This window comes from Mastigoproctus giganteus, chromosome 8, assembly GCF_048544385.1.
Source record: "Mastigoproctus giganteus isolate SK-2022 chromosome 8, ASM4854438v1, whole genome shotgun sequence".
Lineage (NCBI taxonomy): Eukaryota > Metazoa > Arthropoda > Arachnida > Uropygi > Thelyphonidae > Mastigoproctus > Mastigoproctus giganteus.
In genome coordinates, this window is record NC_143582.1 from 70,710,182 (window position 1) to 70,730,161 (window position 19,980).

The 19,980-nt window shown below is 40.8% G+C and overlaps 1 protein-coding gene across 1 annotated transcript in view; it reads left to right on the top strand.

Moving 5' to 3' along the window:
* The first annotated feature begins 2,330 nt into the window (after positions 1 to 2,330).
* Positions 2,331 to 19,980, top strand: part of LOC150081617 (glutathione S-transferase 1-like) — a 40,877-nt gene continuing 23,227 nt past the window's right edge. Inside the window, exons 1-2 of the mRNA XM_090380265.1 lie at positions 2,331 to 2,420; positions 9,366 to 9,508. Of these exons, the coding sequence (XP_090236391.1) occupies positions 9,373 to 9,508 (136 nt within the window). The 5' untranslated portion in view covers positions 2,331 to 2,420; positions 9,366 to 9,372. The remainder of the gene's footprint in view (positions 2,421 to 9,365; positions 9,509 to 19,980) is intronic.

Genomic DNA, 19,980 nt, shown 5'->3' on the forward strand with positions numbered 1-19,980 from the left:
TCATAATTTAGTGATCACTCAATGTATATATCTCATATTGTGATTACCTTCACAACGAGTTGCCATGGTATTGCGCTATCTCGAATAAGTAACGCTTCACCTATGGAGAACACTAATGTTACTTGTTTTCGGCAGAGTCCACCATCTAAACGGAACCGTTTCGAAACTTGTTGGAATCTCATCAGAACACTAATGTTACTTGTTTTCGGCAGAATCCACCATCTAAACGGAACCGTTTCGAAACTTGTTGGAATCTCATCAGTAGGTGGGCAGGAACCCTGTTGTTGCAACCTGAAGTAGAACTTGAATAAATTCAAATGGGGGATTGAACAGGTAACATGGAAGAGGGAGCTTTTTTTTTTTTTCTTTCCTTTTTTTGCTGACAATGTATCAGATTACTCTAGAATCATTTTCCATTGCTAATATAAGGCTAATACTAAAACTAAAGCAGCTCCATAAGAACTAGAAACAATCTGGAAATATCAATAGTAAAATTTCCTCCTAAAGTGCCCGTGCATTATTAGCCAACAAAAATCCTTAGCAATCAAGAATTATTTCGATGGCATAGCTGCAGCCAGAAAGACACTATATTCAGAAGTGTCACCAAGTATTATTAGAACAGCTTGATCCTCAGAGTTGGAGAGATTTCGTACGATGGTTTTGTGAAACTGTAGGATTACCAATGCACTTCAACCGCCTAGCCAGTCACGGTGAAAAGAGCCCATTCGCGTCAATATTCATATGAAAGCAATAGCTCATAGCAAGCCTGAATTCAATCCCTCAAAGGCTTTTGACCATGTTTGGCAAAAAGATCTTGTAAATAAATTTCCATCTTATCGTTTGCCAACTGTTTTTTGTAATTGGGTATTCAGTTTTCTCTCTAGAAGACAGAGATGGCTCTCTGTCTTCTAACTTCTCCACTAATGCTGTTCCCCAAGGTTCAGTTCTTTCTCTAACTCTTTTCCTGTTGTATATTAATGACTTTCTTCCATCGACCGGAAATCCTATCCATAGTTTTGCTTATGATTGCACATTGCATTCTATCTTCCAGTTTGAGAAACCTTGCCCTGCACAAACAGCTTTAACTTCTCAAATATCCATTACTAATTCCTTAAATGCTGATCTCCAGGTAATTATCCAATGGGGAAAATATAAGTGTCAGTTGATTTCAATCCTTCTAAAACTCAGTCCTGTCTTATATCTCGCAAAAAGGATTCTTCTGCTCCTATGATTATCTTTGACGACACACTGATTTCTAGACAAGATCATATATCTCTATTGGGGATTACTCTGACTTCGAATCTCTCTTGGCGTAAGCACATTACAAATATTTTCGCTCTCGGCGTTAAATAGCTGTTCACTCTGTACAAATCGCAAATCCGCCCTACAATGGAATATTGTTCCCACACCTGGGTTGTGCCTCCAAAAGCTGTCTCAGGTTTCTAGATTCCATTCAAAAGAGGGCAATTGGGTTAATTAATGACTCATCTCTAATAGAGTCTTTCCATTCTCTGTCTCATAGAAGCTCTGTTTCTGCTGCATATATTTTCTATAGATACTTCCATGGGTACTGTTCTTCTGAAATGGCTTCTATAGTTCCTGTTCTCTCTTCCAAAGCAGTCCGAACATATGCCACAACCAGTCAACATCTTTTAATGTCCAACTTCAAACTCGCAGAACCAACTTTTTTATTTCCTCCTTTATTCATTCAACTTCTATTTTCTAGAACAACCTTCCATCATACGTATTTCCTGAACATTACAGTTTACTTCTACTTTTGACTCTCTCTCTCTCTCAGGGTAACTCGGTTTTTTTTTTTTTTTTTTTTGGGCTGGTGCAGCATAAGCCTCAGGCTTCCTTGCACCATGTAGCTAATAATAATAATAATAAGTCAATCAATATGATGTACGCTGGTTATTCAAACGGTAACGACAACAAAACTAGCCTCCCTATACAGTATATATCGTCCCTTATCTCGTTTTTTCGCTAAAAGTGAAAAATTTATTATGTGGCATACAAATTGAAAAAGAAAACATTATTTTAATCATTTGAATACCTGAATCACATACAGAAGCACTACCTGAAAAGTACAAATAAAGGTCATCATTCACTCTATTTTGCTCCCTCAGCAACAAAAGATGGAATGCAATTACTGTAATAGTTTTTTTACAATATCTTATCATTATTGTAAACGTAATAAGTACGTTGTACCAACAGCTCTTTAGACTTTATCCTCAAACTCCGTGTTGTTACTATCGAAGTACCAAGTTAGGGCGCCACGTGACTTTCTATATTTCAACATTCATATCAGTTTCTGGAGGGCGGATTCCTCTTACTTTTATTGACTCCAATTCTAAAGAAAGCTATAAATTTAGTGTGCCTCAGTGCATGTGTGCATAACAGGATCGCACTACATCCAGGTAAAACACAATGATTTGCTTAATTTATTAATGATATGCTATTATTACAATTTTAAGGTGTCAAAACTATGATGCAGTGAAATAGTATTTTTATATTATTATTATTACATTTTTCATTATTATTACAATACATCATTGGTGACTTTATACTGAGTGATATATATCATCTTTGTGGATCGCAAAGTAACAATCTTCATGGCCAGCATGATCCACATTACTGTTGAGTCAACAGTAATGATCATATCGACCATAGTTAACAATCGCGAATTTCTTCTAGTCCAGCACTTAACAATCGCGCAGTTCCTCTAGTGCAGTGGTTCCCAATCGGTGTGCCTCGGCACATTGGTCTGCCACCAGCCTTTTCAAGTGTGCCGCGAGATTAAGAAAAATTGAGTTCGATGGCAATCATTATTTCGGTGTGCCGTTAATATTCGCCTTTTAACTTAAAGTGTGACTTGAGTGACAAAAAATTGGGACTTTGCCCGGTTTTCCCTGTGAGTTAGACTAGACTAGAGTCCAGTCTAAACTTTTATCTCATTTACAACGATAATAACTAACAATCGAAATTCTACTTAACACGATAAAAATGCGTTTTCAAAAATAAAGCTAAGCTACACAATTAACATATGATCTTAATATGTAATAATTCTATGGTAAGAAAACACTTTTAGGAAATGTGACACTCAGAATAATCTTTAGACATTTACTGACTAATGTGAAATAACGTTAGAGGCTTTGTACTGTTATACAATACTGTTCAGAATAGAATTTTCCGTTCATATTCAATCACCTTTCGATATAAAACTTCAATATTTATCATGAACCTACGTAGAAGCTCAGTGGCCCTTAGTTTCTTTCTTCATGATTATGGAAACAAGCTTGTGAATGGAGTATGGGAAAAATGACTATAGTAGAGAAAATTTCTTTAGTTAGGCCAAGATCATTCACTCCCTATTTCGTGATGCATTCACGCTATAATTCCACCCCTTCTCATCAATAAACCGTTGGTCTAAGAAACGCACTGCTTACGTAGTCAGCACCACGAATTTTGTATACTGATTGAGAGAGGAGAGAGCAGCTAACGAACAATCCTCAACCGCCTATACAATTTCTGTCTACTATAAATCTGTTTAACTTGACTTTCCTTCGAATTCCATTTTGCAGAACAGTAGACATTACTTTATCCTCTGTGAATAGTATAATGGGTTCACACTTTACGGTCGTTTTCAGAAAGCTGAGTCCGAATCCCTTCAAAGATCGGTGGAATTCTTATAGGTCTCTTCAGTCAGAGCTGTTATTAGCCATCTCTCAAATTGAAGTGTAGAGTTTTTCTCGAAGTGCTTTGGGTTTCTCAGCCAGCAAAGGATGCAAATACTATGTACAGCAGTCATGTCAAACTAGCGGTCTGGAAACTGCATGCGACCCTCAAGCATTTGTAGTGCGCCCCCCACCCAAGTGTGCAACTTTCATAGCACATCTTAGCATTTAACTAACCCAAATAGTAACTGATGACACTTAAAGGAGATAATATAACATTTAAATAAAATTCATAACTTATACAAACCTTCATAAATGTTGTGGTTATGAGATTACATATTTTTGAGCAAGGAGAAAATATTTAATATACGGTACTTTGCTGAATAAAGCCATTGATGTGATGTTTGAATTCTAGTGCAGTTCTTGAGCCACCTGAGAGTCACTTGGGTAGCTCTGTAGTTCCCCGAGAACTGTCTGTGTGTTCCCTAAGCACTTTGAGTTTCATATTCGTGATGTACAGCATCGTATACAATGATGATGATGGTTCTGTTATTGTTGTTGTTGTAGGGTTTTAGGAGCATTAGCGACTAAGGCCATGTTGCTCCATGTACATTGTCTGTAAATTGCGTGTTCTGAAGTCGATTTTCTGTTTGCTGGACGAAAAACCCGTTTTCCCGGAGAAAAACTATACGATCCTCTCATGAGACCGACTAACTCAGCCAAGTTGTGAAAAAAAGCACGTAAAAATTCCTTAAGTCATCGACGGGACTCGAACTCAGGTCTTTTCCACTCGTTATGGGAAGGATGGCGATCGTACCAACTTTGCTACCCACGAAGGCCATATCCAATAAAAAGATCACGGATGCTACCATAGGAACCGGTGCAATATGATCAAAATAATCGATGCACCAAGAAAATCTGCCCCACGAAAAAAAAAAAAAAAAAAAAAACAGAAACAAGTGCAATAGCAAATCCATTCTCAGACGATAAATTTTTCTTCACGAACATCACAGAATTTCAGAGAACCCTTAAGGAAACGGCATCTCCAACAACTAACTACTTAATTCCATGCTCCAGAAAGAACATGAAATTAATTCCTTCTAGAAGTGAAAGAACACGTTCATCGAAAATTTACTATTTTTGCTGGGCGTTGTTTGATAGACAAAACAAATTCGCCTTTTCTGCATTCCCATATCACGATTTGACGTTCAGCAATAGTTTACAGTTGAGTTAGTTAATGTAAATTGTTCAAATATAATTTTTCTTTGTAAAAATAAATAAATAAACTTTATACTTTACTAACTTTATAACTATATTAGCATATAAACGTATTTATTAATTTTTAATTCATAATGTTAAAAAAATGTATTGTGCATTGTTAATGGAAAGTCCTGTTATGTGGACGACGTATAAATAGAAACGTAAAGAACGGCCGATAGTTTACCATACTACACTGGTGTGCAAAACTTAAGGACCAACACTATTTCTAAAGGTTACAACCACAAAATCAAATGAAACAGCCTGTGCCGATTTGCATAACTGTGGCCGTTCAGTAGAAAGCTGGTGCACATGCAAAAATTTGAATCGTGATGAGAGGGCTCACATAAACAGATAAAAGCAGCAATTATGTGCAAATTACCGAATGGCGAGCACGATTGTTAGAGACGTTCGATTGGTTTCATACAGGGCTACAGACAACGAAATGGCCATCCGAAAAGTCAGCATCTGGATGAATTTACCCGGGGTCGAATGATTGGGAAGCTCGAGGAAGGTCGAAGTGCGAGGAGTGTGGCTGCAGAGTTCGGAATCGCCCAAAGCATCGTCTCACGTGCGTGATCGGCCTTCAGAACGACAGATACAGTTGTTCGAAGGACCAGTGGTGGTCTTCCAAAAAAAAAAAACGCCCAATGATGACTGCTGTATACTCCTACAGGCCTAGAGGGACCGACACTAGACAGCGAAATCCATTTCAAACCGGCTATACAGGAGCACAGGACGCAGGATATCGCGGTTTACTGTGGTCAGGCGAGTCTGCAAAGATGGACTGTTTGCCTGACGGCCAGTACGCTGTGTCCCATTAACACCTGCCCATCAGAGACACCATTTAAAGTGTGCATCGAACACAAGCACTGGACGGCAGCGCAATGGGGTATGGTACTCTTTACTGATGAGAGTAGATTCAGTCTCAGCAGCGATTCTGGACGTCAGCTAATCTGGCGAGAGGTTGGCACACGGTATCATCCCGCAAACATCACTGAAAGGTATCGATATGGCGGTCGAGGTGTTCACGTCTGGGGAGGCGTTATCTTGGATGGCCGTACACAACTCTAGGTACTGGAAGGCGGTACTATCACCGTGCACGCTACTGTACTGAGATAACCCTTTCCCATATGCGAGGTGCCATTGGCCCCGAGTTCATGTTTATGAATGATAATGCTCACCCCATCGCACTGCAGCTGTTGATATGCTTTTGGAAAGTGATGACATTGTTCGTATGGATTGGCCTGCCCGTGCCAGCGATCTAAATCCCATCGAACACATATGGGACGCTCTGAGGAAACGCCTAGCTGCACGTTCACCAGAAAATGTTCACCAGCTGAAGATGGTGCTGACATCGGAATGGACGATGTTAACGCAAGAACTTATCAAAAACATTGTTCTAATTATGTACAGGCGGTGCAAAGCCTGCATCGACATTAGGAGTGGCCATATCTCCTACTGAGAACCACCTCTTCCCTTTGTTCCATCTTTGGCAGTGATGCATCTGTATCATGGCAGCCAGTGCTATGTTGCCATTTTTGAATAAAGTTTCTCTGTACCGTTTTGTTTCCGTTCTTGTTTCCTTCATCATTTCTGTACCTCACGAGGTTCCTTTGGTATGCTTTTCCCATATCCAGGCCACTCCTATGAGAAGCTACAGATAAAAACTTGACTGGTCCTTTAGTTTTGCACACTAGTGTATGACAAGTTTTCTTAAAGAGGAAATTTATAGCAGTCTCAGGATTAATTTTAAATGAATATCCTCAAGCAGCTCTACTGCAAAATGGGCATCATCAGCATGTACATATAATCTATAATACATTACAGCTAAGAAACTCGGAAGGTATACATGGGAGACCTCCAGCAAATGTGCAATAACTAGAAAATTTCTACCCAACATACGGCTAGTATACCCGGATTATCCACAGTGGCTCTCACAGGACTCTACACCACCTACCTGCTTACGGGACGCAGGGCCATTAGAGACAAACTACAAGGATTTGGACTAAGTGATACGCCGTTTTGCCTCTGTGGTGAACGTGAAACTTGGGAGCACCTAATGTACAGTTGCCCACTATATGAGGACCTCTATTGCAGGTTCATTACTTGAACACAGCTTAACCTCCATAATCAAGAAGACCTCGCCATAACTGAAGTTTACACAACTAGGCATTCGCGCAGCTGGCCCAGGACCTCTTCACAAGAAGAAGGACGCTCCCACAGCCTGACGGGCGCCTCCGTAGCCAGGTGGGAAGGAGCAGCAGTGCGTAGCACACGCTTCTTGATTAGACCGGGGTTCGAGCCCGTCACCACCAAATACGGAGGATGCGGAAAGGTCAGGGAATGACCACCGCATATCCCGGAGCAATATGGCCTTAGTTGCTAATGCTCCTAAAAACCAAAAACAACAACAACCCACAGCCTGAACCACTGCAGTAAACAACCATGCAGACCAGCAGAAAGTCCACACAACCACGGAAACCTACCCAGATGATGAACTGGCACCAGGGTGAAATAACCAAGGAATTAAACCTCACAACTGAGTCTACCTGAAGTGACAATCTCTATGACAACCCACAGATGTATCCACCTGACGTGACAATCTCATTCAACACATGAATATGACATGACCTGAATAAGGTAACTGGACCTGACCTGGAAGTGACCAACTAAAAAAATAAAAATAAAAAAGAAATCACACTGTGACAACCCGATTAGACAACCTCATCCAGCACAGGCATTTGACAACCTGATCAAGACAACAAGACTACCATGCAAGGGCTCAGAGAAATGACTACAGCACATTGCTGCCACCTAGCCATATGGCGATCTGGGCTGGTAACCTTGACCAGCCTGCTTTCACTCCTATTAATTGGCAGGGGGGGGGGAGATGGCTCGCTGTCTTCTTCTTCTCCTCCTACCATCCCCTCTTTCCCTCTGGTGGGGAACGAGCATGCCCCACTGACTGCAGGGGCCATCTACCCTATCGGCCCCTTATTCCTCTTTCTTTCCCCCAGCCTTCAGTCTCCCTACCCTTCTCTTGACTATACACCGCGAAAGCCCCACACACCCAAATTTAAAGTAACACCAAAATTATTGCCCGCTCCATTAGACCTCTAGAACTTGTCATTTCAGCGTACAACCCCATGGTCATTTCGGTGAACAAATCCCACATACTATCTTTTAATAGCGATCTTGCAATAATACCACCGTGATTATCTTTTTTTTTTTTTTTTCTTTTAGGACCCAGCCGCTGAAATCCCAGGAAATTAGGCAGCAGGACCTGCCAGAGTATAATATATTTCAAGGTACACCTGGCCAGGCTCCTCGTTGGTATAGTACGGACAACGTCGGGTCCCATCAGGGGCTCGACGGCTAATAGGCCAGAAGAACAATGGGCACAATATACTACACAACACATGATCCACGGCGCCTCCGTAGCCAGGTGGGAAGGAGCAGCAGTGCGTAATAAAATAGACCGAGATTCGACCCGTCACCACCATAATACGGAGGATGCGGAAAGATCAGAGAATGACCACCGCATATCCCGGAGCAATATGGCCTTAGTTGCTAATGCTCCTAAAAACCAAATAACAAACAAAAACAAACATGATCCACACACTTTTAAATCTCTGGTCTTGACAGAGTACTGTCCCTCGATACAGCGAACACTCGCGGAGATGGGAGAAATTCCTGGTGCCGTTTGACCCTCAACATACTTTGTACTTTATATCCTGGCGAAAGGTGGGCCTACCCGTTATTTGGTAGGTGTTCCCTGATTTCTGTCCACTCAGTGTACAATGCAGTGATAAAATTATTACTATACCCAATCGGCCACTGTGTGTGGAGAGAGGAAAGAGAGAAGGCCGACCGCTGGTTTAGTATGGTTGCTAAGTAGCATGAGGGGATTAGTACTTGAATCAAGTAGGAAGGTTAAGAATTTTTAATTTTGCCTCAGATGTCTTCTGTGAATATACAGTTTTTTTTTTTGTTTTTTTTTTGTCAGAGTATATGTTATTGTTACCTGGCATATCCCAATGAGGCCTTATTCATATCTCACTAGAACTCGACCAAGACAAAAAGATAATAAAACCCTAGTTCTTCTAGAAACCTCAAGGGTTTTAAGGAATATGGAATTAGCAATGCCTCTGACGGAACTTGATATGAATTTTTTGAAGAAAATTAAATTTCAGACATAACATCGATAATGACGAGTGTACCTTTTTCCTACAGTGGCATATGAGAGGTACAATATGGCCATAGCAGCTCTTGCACTACTAAACCTCAATTTCAACAACATGCACTGTTTACTTTTAATTTGTTACTTGCCTTGCCATACGATTGACATATTCTTAACTTATGATGATATATATAAAGATAGGTAGATTATTTCATAAAATTAAGAAATCATTCTTTTTTTTTTTTCAGTATCACCATGCCTCACTACAAGCTCATTGATTACGGGCGTCCAACCACCGGAGAACTTGCCCGCTTAATTTTCAAATATGTTAATGTACAATTTGAAAACGAGCAACTATGTACACCAGATACTATCCGTGAAGCTGAAGAAGGTAAGTGAATAAATAAATGAATCGAATGAGTTCCAGTAGCTTATATACAAACTATAATCATAATGTACATTTAAAATATCACCTTTAATTTAATGTGGTTAATCTACCTGCTAACCACTCAGAAGTGTGTTTACACTTCTGAGTGGTTAGCAAAAGGTACATGGTCTTCGGGAAAGAGACCTAAATATGAATGCAAGAAATGAAGTTTCAGTGACATATGGCATCCCATTTCTTTATATTCATCGAGCGGAACTCAATCGTTGCATGCTGGAGACCTGTGGTTACCCAAAATGTTTCTACAAAACCAGTTGAAAGCCTGCCATACTTTTAGTTCTAATAAACTCGGGTACATATTTTCAAAGCTTTCATCCTGCAGAAACTCTAAGATTTGAGGGCTTCACAATGATTCCCTCTTTCGCTTGTGCCGAACATATATTAGGAAATCCCCTGGAATTCATCTTACCTCGCTTTCACAAGGCCTCTTATTAAGCCAAGTTTAATTTGGAGAGGTGAAAATACAATCTTCACCAGATTCACTAATGGAACATATTGTACACTGCTCATTCCTCGCTTTTTCTAAGGCCAGTCGCGTCTGATGAAATTGTCTGCTGTTGAACGGCTCAACGGTAGGCATAAACAACGATATGTTATAAGTCCTCTTTGTATGCCCACTAACATACCGATGACACTGATGTCGCCTCAGATATTTCACTGAGTATTCCACTGATAAATATGCACTTGGGGTCTTTGTTGACTTTATGGATGCTTTCGACTCCTTGGGTTGGGACAGTATCCTTAGAAGGTTGAAACAGATGGAATGCCCAATAAATACTTATTATCTGATGCGTACATATTTTGCTAATCGAAGAGTAAGGGTTAAAGGAAATTATACACAAATCACTAAAGAATTAGAGAAAGGAGCACCTCAAGGTTCGATAGTAGGACCGAGAATGTGAAATTACGTGTTGGATGAGGTGATAGAAAAAAATTGGCAAGATATTGACATAATAGCATATGCAAATGATGTGGTTATGATAGTATATGGGGACTCCAGAATCTCAATCGAGAAAAAAACTGAGGAGGCCATGGAGAGGCTGCGGATGTGAGCTGATCTGCACAAATTGTGCATTTCGCCTATTAAGACGAAATGTATGCTTCTGAAGGGCCGGTTAAGTGAAAGGAGTCATTCCACCGTAAGGACGAGAGGGAAGACACTGGTTATGAAGCCCAAGTGAAGTACCTCAGTATAGTATAGATTTGGATGAGAGGTTCAAATTCAAATTCATGCCTCACATGAGATACATTTGAGAAAAAGTTGTTAAGATTTACAACAAGATAAAAAGAGTTGTTCGGTGTCATTGAGGTATAAGAAGAGGAGCACTGAATGTGCTTTACCAATGTGTGAGTATACCAATCATAATCTACGCATATGAGGCGTGGGGTTTCTACTGTGAATCAAGTACACACAAAGAGGCACCTATGCACCTACTTGCTGCTCAGCGGGCAGCTACTACCTTACTAGGCGTTACCCGAGCTTGCAGAACTGTATACAGCGATGCTCTGCATGATGTGAATGATCGGCATGCAGATCAGATGAGTGGTATCGTCACCGTCCTCCCCCACACTGGATGGAAAAGGTCCGGGTTCTAATCCCGTCGATGACGCGAGGAACTTTAATGAGCTATTTTCGCTCTGTGGCTGAGTTAGTCGCTCTCAGGCGTAGATAGCAAGGTTCCCTCCCAGGAAACGGGTTTTTTTCGTCCAGCAAACAGACAAATCGACCAGAAAACACACGCAATTTACAGACAAAATAAATAAATGGGTAGATGTAGCCATTTACGGTGACCCTAATCTGAAATTTTTTTATGGGATATCAAAATCTGAAAATATTAACAGAACATAGACTTAAAGTCAGGCTCTTCCAGTTTCAGCTGAAGGATACTATGGAGTGTAGATGTTAAAAACCTCCATACATATTGTACTGCATTGTCCACGTTATCAAAGAACTGTTTTGTAAGGTAAAGCCTGAGCTGTCGAGGCTTCTTGAGAGAAGCGAGTGTTGTGTGGATTTTATAGAGTTTGTTAAAAAGGTTTTTGAGATACGTGCTGTAAATAACGTAAATATGTGATATTTATACACTAAGTGATCACTGAATTATGACCACCTACCTAATACTTCGTAGGTCCTCCTTTTGACCTCAGTACAGTAGCTATCCGACGTGGCATTGATTCATGAGGATGTCGGAAGTGTTCGGGAGGTATGGCCAACCAAGCTGTGTGTAATGCGATCAGAAATGCAGGTATGGAGGAGATTAGTGTGTCCAGACGCCTGATATGCCTCTCCATAGTGTCACACAAGTGCTCTATGGGATTGATATCGGGCGAGTTCGGAGGCCAATCGATATGTTGGAAGTCAGAACTGTCTTCCTCAGACCATTCCTGCACAACAAGTGCCCGATGGCTCGGCGCATTGTTATCTTGGAAGACACCATCGCCATTCGGTAAAAAGTGTAACATAGCGGGGTGTACACAGTCAGCAAGCAGTTGACGATAGCGGAGACAACTGATAGATACGTTGTTCCACATACACCAGGTGTCCAAGTTCCTGCCAGTGAAACATCATACATGAGTTAGTCGGTCTCAGGCGTAGAGAGCAAGGTTTCTCCCCAGAATCTGGGGTTTTTTGTCCAGCAAAACAGACAAATTGACCATAGAACACACGCCACTAACAGACATAAGACACAGCAGGGCAGATGAATTTAATTATTCGGGTGGCTAAAAATAATAGTTTGGTTGTTTTTTTTTTTTCTTTTTTTTTTTGCAACAGCCGACGGATGCTTTCGCGTGTGGCAAGCGCAACACGAGTCCATGGACCCATCGTGCAAGGTGCCCTCTATTCAGCCAGGTGCCGGTTGTTTAATAAGGGCTTGTTTTATTGGCAAGAACCAGGACCCCACCCTCCCCTGTTGCATATGGACCAACGTTTCTCTGTTGTGGTCTACCCGCAGCTCTAACGAGATCATGTGTTCTTTGTCATGTTGCATTTTTTTCTTGGACCGAAACGGGATCTTCCAAGATGATAATGTGCTGTGTCATCGAATCCGCACTGGGCACGAGTGGTTCGAGGAACACAGTGAAGACATCGCCCATCTTGGTTGGCCTTCAAATTCGCCTGACCTCAATCGAACTCAACACCAGTGGGATGTTTTAAAAGGGGAAGTGAGGCGTATGGACACCCAATCGTCATCTATTCCAACGCTATGGAACGTTCATCTATTTGGAGTCAATGACTAAGCGAATAGCGGCTGTTATCCGTGCGAACGGTGTCTCACAACACGATATTAGGTAGGTGGTCATAATTGTGTGTGTATGTATTTACACACACGTACATACGAGGGGAGTTTGAAAAGATCGTGTACCAAAATATGAAGGGTTTATTTAAGGAGTCTGGAAATATATTACTTTTCAACACAGTTACTTTTGGACTGAATACACTTTTGCCACCAATGCATTGATTCCAACCGTGAAGAACTTTTCTCTTGAACTTTCACGATGCATCCACCTCAGCAGTCATGTCACTATCTGTGGAGAAATCGATGCCAGCCAGGTATTTTTTCAAATTAGGAAATAGGTGAAAGTCCGATAGTGCTTGATCTATGAATTGGGAGGGGAGGGGAATAGTCCAAAATTTCAAATCCGCAATCGTGCAGTGCAGTGCAGTCGTGGCAATGACAAACTTGTAAACAGGCTCGTTTTCTTTCTGGAACAAGATTCCCTTGCTCAGTTTTCCTAGGCGTTCGTCTTTGATGTTTTCACGTACCCTGGTGACTGTCTGTTGGGATGCTGATGGAGTGTTGCTAATGGATTACCTTTCTGAAGGTAATCTACTAGCAACATCCCATCAGCATCCCAAAAAACCAATACTATCACCTTGCCAGCAGAATGAACCGATTTGGCTTCCTTTGGAGAAGGAAAAGAGCTACTTTTCCACAATTTGGACTGCTGCTTTGTCTCTGGTTAAAATTGATGGACCCGCCTCACATCCATGATCACAAACCTTGCAAGGAAATTTATTGGATCTGCTTGAAACCCATCTGCCCAACTTTACTAGCTCCTGCAATAGGCTCTAGAAAACTTGGGCATATTGGCTGAAGGGTGGCAACTGAATTTTTACATTGACAAATGCAGAACACTTCATATGGATATCAGAACCCTGGAGTGACATACCAACCGTATGGTACTACACCCAGCGTAGTGGAGAATGAAAAAGACCTGGGGATAATTGTACAATCAGATATTAAGTTTTCTGGGAGTGCAGACAGGCTGCCAGAGCAGCTCATGGGGTCTTGTCAATGATATATAGGAGTTCGAGCCCGTCACCACCAAACACAGAGGATGCGGAAAGGTCAGGGAATGACCACCGCATATCCCCAGAACAATATGGCCTTAGTTGCTAATGCTCCTAAAAAAAACCAAAATAATAATAGTTAAGATATATAGGAATTTTGCTAGCAGGGCTAAGGGGGTGATTATCCTTTTGTATAAGGTAATGGTCAGGCTACAACTTGAGTACTGCATATAGGTCTGGAGGCCTCGTTTTAGGGAGGATGTAGAGCTGCTGGAAAAGTACAGAGAAGGGCAACAAGATTGGTGAGGCGGAAACAAAGGGTTGCCCTTATCAAGAAAGGCTTAAGTTCTGCGAATTGCAGCGTATGGAAACTAGGCACTTGCGAGGTGATCTGATTGAGGTCTAAAGGCCTTGAATGGATTAAGCAAGCTCAGTGTTGATTGGATTCTTCGTCTTGATCAGATTACACACTTGAGGGGTCACAAATTCAAATTGTGGAAAGACAGTTGTACTATTGATGTGCGGAAATTTGCCTTTAGCCAGGGAATGGTGGATTGCTGGGACAAATTTCCATCTATCGTTGTGGAAGTTGATAGCTTAAATAAATTCAAGGAAGAATTGGACAAACGTTTTGAGCGAATGGGTGGATGAAATGAGAAATGTTTTTTTTTTTTTTTTTTTTTTGACTGATGCTGCATAAGCTTGCTTCCTTGCATCATATGTCTCTACTAATGCTAACGCTAAAACGATGCAAATCTTCACTTTACTTGAAAACTCTTATAAGTGTTTGATCTGCTATCAACAACTTTGGGACCCATTGTGCTGACACCTTTTTCACAGTTAAAACCTGTTTTTATGTGGTACACATGATCAGATGAGATGCCTAAGAAGCTGGCAATGTACTTAACTGTCACTCATAGATCACTTTATCACCAGATCATGCACACTGTCAACAACCTCTGGAGTGATTGATGTTGCATTGTTGCAGGTTTTCCACAGCGTGGGTTCTGGCTCTCCCTCTCTCGTTTAAATTCTGCTGCCAACTTCTTAACTATGGAATAGGAAGAGGTGTCCTCCCCCAATGTTTTAACCATATCCTAATGAACTGCCTTTTGTATTAGTCTATTTTTTCTCAAATATTGGATGACTGCGCGGTAACTGGTTTTGTCCATCTTTCCTCATTCACACAACTTTGTTCACTTCAGGACCTGTCATTAAAAAGAGACCTTATTGAAACTGCATGAAACTTTGTGGGTTACTATGTGAAGTGTTATACACTGCTCGACAAAATTAACAGAACAAACAATTTTTCATGAATATTTTATTGCGAACAGCGTCCGCGAAGGTGAATATTTGATATAATCGGCTGGCATGCAAATTCCGAATATCCAATAGAAATCGATCTACCACCTTGTTAAAGTTGAAGGAGAACCTCGCCCAGGAACCTGCTTACTACTAATCATCTAAAACCAGCGATCGCAAGAATAACCCCATGGAGCTGCGGATCTTCCCATGATGAAGAGAACCACAGCCATAGCTAACAGACCAACAATGGACCTGACCAGTGTTCATAGCTGAGGAAAAATATGGCTACCAATGACAGAGAAGACCAACGAAGATAGAGAACTCCAAGTTGCTGCCTCAACGGAGCCATATTGGCTCTATGCTCTGCACTCTCTTGTGCAGTGCAATTCTTTTACTCCCACACCCGGCAGGGGTGGGAGGTGACGGCTTGCTGTCGCCTCTCTTCCCTGCCACACCATTTCTTCCCTCTGATGGGGCATGGGCATGCCTCACTGAAAAATTGGGGGTCACCTACCCTATCGACCCTCTTCTTCCTATTTCACCCACCAGCCTTCATTCTCCCCTCCCAGCACTTTTTCTTGCACAGCGTATAGCCCTATACGTCCAAATTTAAATACACCAAAAAATTTCGCCCAACCTTTTAGGCACTTCAGAAACAGGCTTTCAGCGTCAACCCCATATTAGTGCTTTAATGTAAGTGATTTAAAATCAACCGCGGTCGTTCCAATTTTATTTTAGGTCCTAGCCACTAAAATCCCAGGAAAGTAAGTGGCAGGACCAGCCAGAGTACAATTGACTCAATGGTAACACCCGGCTAGCCTCCACGTGGCGAGGTATGGACAACGTCTGGTCCCATTAGGGGCCTGGCGGCCAATAAGCCAGATAAACAATGGGCACAACATATAACACTACTCATGACCCACACACTTCTAAATCTCTGGCTTTGACAGGGTACTGTCACCGATACATAGAACATTCGCGGAGATGGGAGAAATCCCAGGAGCCGCTAGACCCTCAATATACCTCATACCTCATACCTCATATGTAAATTATTCATGCCTATGAAAACATGGGTTGCCACGACATCACTTCAGTCCAGTTTTTTTTTTTGGCTTGCTCAGTGGGACAGTCACATCTCCAGTACCCAGGATGGTAAGTCATCGTCGTTTAGAACTATTAAAGTCACCGAGAATTTAACTATCCATGTGTATTGTGTCTGTAAATTGCGTGTGTTCTCTGGTCGATTTGCCTGTTTTGCTGACCGAAAAACCCCAGTTTCTGGGGGGCAAAAATCTTGCTATGTACGCCTGAGATCGATCAACTCAGCCACAGAGTGAAAAAAGCCAATTAAAGTTCTTCGGGTCATCGACGGGATTTGAACCCAAGCCTTTTCCACGCGGTGTGGGGAGGACAGTGACCGCACCACTGTGCTACCGCGCAGACTCATTGTCGTTTAGATGATTCTTTGAGATGAGGCTATGTCAGCACTTGGATAACCTTGGCCAGCTCTTCTTGTAATGGTTCCTCTCTTCTGAAAGTGCTTCCACTGTGCTGAAACGACACTGCGTGACATATTAAGCCAAAGTGCCACCTCCGCCTGCGAATGCCCGGCTTTAAGTCATCCAACGCCCCTAATCTCAAAGAATCATCTGAACGACAATGAGTAGCCGAGTGGTCAGGAGCGGGAGTGCGGTAGCACACGCTCTTTGAGTAGACAGGGGTTCTAGCCCCTGACTGCTGAATACGGTCGATCTGCCACCCCGCAATGGACCAGCGTGGCAGATTATGGTCCATTTCCCTCAGCATGAATTGTTGAGGAGGCTTCCATCCTGCAGTGGGTTGATAATGGCTGCACTTTACTTTTATGTCTGCCAGAACAGACTACTATCTGGCTCTAACAGCAAGACGGAACCCTACGATATCTTGTGATCCATTCCCTTGATATTGCTGCGGCTACAGGTGAAAACATTTCCAACCAGACTGTGTTAAGAAGGCTCAATTCAAGTGGATTCTACTCAAGAAAGCCAGTGGTTTATGTTCCGTTAACCTCAAACCACCGCAGAGCTCGTCTGAACTGTTGCTATGAAGACTTGGAGCCCTAAAAAATTGGTATAAAATACACATATAGAAAAGTATATAAAATACATATACATATAAAAAAGTGTATAAAATACACTTTAATTCGCAAATTGATTTTTTCCGACAAAGTGAAAAATTTCAACAAGATGTTGCCTAACAAAAAATGTCGAGGAAGATGGGATCTGTTCATGATGAGTGAATATTGTTGGTTTTTGCAAAGAAAAGGCAGATTCCATTAGAATTTCTTAAAATTCTAATGGAATCTGTCTAATTATATCTTAATATTTTATTAATATTACAGAAGTAGGACGACGTAAATATGCCACGTTATTAGCTCGCCATTTCTCATCATGCTATAAAATAACTGTTTCAATAATAATAGTAATAGCAATAGTAATAGAGGCATGATTCAAGGAAGCAAACATATGAGCTTATGTAGCATCAGCCAAAAAAAAAAAAAAAAAAAAAGCTTCTAACCAGGAGCACCAGGAGCAATGACGAGAATCATGTGCGCATTCCAAAATTCCAACATTGGAACGTGGGTTACAATTAACGTGCTGTCAAACCAAAAATTCTCAGCAAAAGCAGAGCGGATTTTCTTTCTTTCTCTCGGTTTTATTTATTTAATTTTTTCCTCTCACGGTTCACGATCTGCGTCGGTCTGTATGTCTACATTATATGTAGCACGTGTGCATATAATGCATATTTCGTTTTTATCGCTTTTTTCTGCAAAATATAATGATGATATGTCCTACTACTTGTCTTCAAAGTTGATAAAGGAGCACATCGCTCAGAAAGCTACTTGATATATATTTTGTTTTTATTGCTTTTATTACTTTTATCACTTTTAGCATTTATCTGTATATTTTATTTCTATCTATCTATCATAGCTTCTGTTCTTTATAAAGTTTCCGTATATTGTACTTTATTTTTTTTCGCTACATTTTCATAAAGTTTAATTTATATTTTTACGTTTCGTCGGTAGTTAGATTTGTTTCGGTATAGTGAATGTTCTTTTTTGGATGTTCTTTTCACAAACCGAATGTTTTAAGAGCCAATCATCAGACATTATCTTAATAGCCAGGATTGATTACGAGGAGTCCAATCTTTATTTACAATTGCGATAACAACAATAACCTACTCGTTGAGCCATTTACACAGTAGGAGATAAAAGAAAAAAGTGTCTCACATCCGGTTTAAGTGCTGTATTTTGTTAAGGACACTCCAAATGATTAGTAGATTATTTTCTCACTAAGGACATTCCGAATGATTGCTAGTATTTGTTATTGTTGTCTGAGGGATTGTTATGGACAATTTCTTTCAGTAAAATCCTAAATCATTTAAAATTTTTATGATTCATCGTGCCGAGGACGAGGGGGTGAAATATATATATCAAGAAGAGAAATGGAGGCAGAAATGGATGTAAGGAAAATGACAGGAAGTAAATCGTCAGGGAGCGATGAAGTACGATATAAATGGTAAGAAGTGCACGGCAAGCAGGGCTGCAATGGATGCACAGAGTAATGAATGTAGCATGGTAGGAGAAAAGGATACCGGGGGACTCGAAAGGAGGTTGGATTGTGTCCATATATAAAAAAAGAGACAGGAGAGTGCAAGAATTATAAAATTATCACTCTGAGTAGTCACAAAGGGAAAGTGTTCGAAAGAATAGTGGTAAGGAGAGTTCGAAAAAAGTTTGAAAGTGGGACGAGAGAAGATCAGAGAGACTTCACACCAGGTAGATTGACGGCGGACCTAAATTTTCTCGTGAGACAAATGATGAAAAAACATTGACTATGGAAGGGAACATATATATATATATTTTTAATTTATTTGTTATTTATTATTTTTTATTTATTTGTATAAAATTATTTTTGTATATTGTTTGCTTCCTCAGTTCCAGTTCATTTTTGTACTGGGTTTTTCAAATTCTTTCACTTTTTTTACCACTACCTACTTCACTTCCAGTTTCTACTATTCCTTAAACTTCTCTTAGTTCAGGCACTTTGTGTATTTTTCATTTCCATTTTCACAGACACTTTATTTATTTTACAAACTACACATTATTTATATATATATAATGTTGCAGGGGAGAAAATGCTCCCCCTGCAACATTTTAGCCTTAAAAGGCGCCTATGGAAGGTTACACAATTTCTTTCTATCTGTTGTGGCTGGTACATTTTAGCCTTAAAAGGCGCCTATGGAAGGTTGCACAATTTCTTTCTATCTGTTGCGGCTGATAATCTCCAGCTTCAATGATATCAGAAAGTGTTGTCGGAAATTCTTCAGCAGCAATGCCGTCGGCGCTTGCCGCTTCACCAGTATAGTAGAATTTTACTTGATGCCTTTGGATACAGCAATCAGCAGTACACAGGAGAGGTTCAAAAATTTCCTTGATGTGGCTTCAAACTCTAGTGTACTGGATTCCAAGCATTTCGATGATGAGGGTAATGTCAGCAGGTTAGAATTTCTAGCAAAGGAATATGCCAATGTCCTTGATGACCAAAGTGAAATTATTCTGCAGTACTACTCTTGTGCTTTTACATTCGACACAACGTTTTGGCAGAAATTTCTTGGTGCAGTACAGCCTCGATTTTAAGGACGAAAACGTGACTAGCACCAAGAAATATTCTGTGGTGCTCTTGAAATAGAAGAAACTCATGGATAATCATCCCAGTCTTTCTCAGGAGTATGCGAGCAAGAGCCCTAGTCTGTTCATGGATAAGTTCGCTATCATATC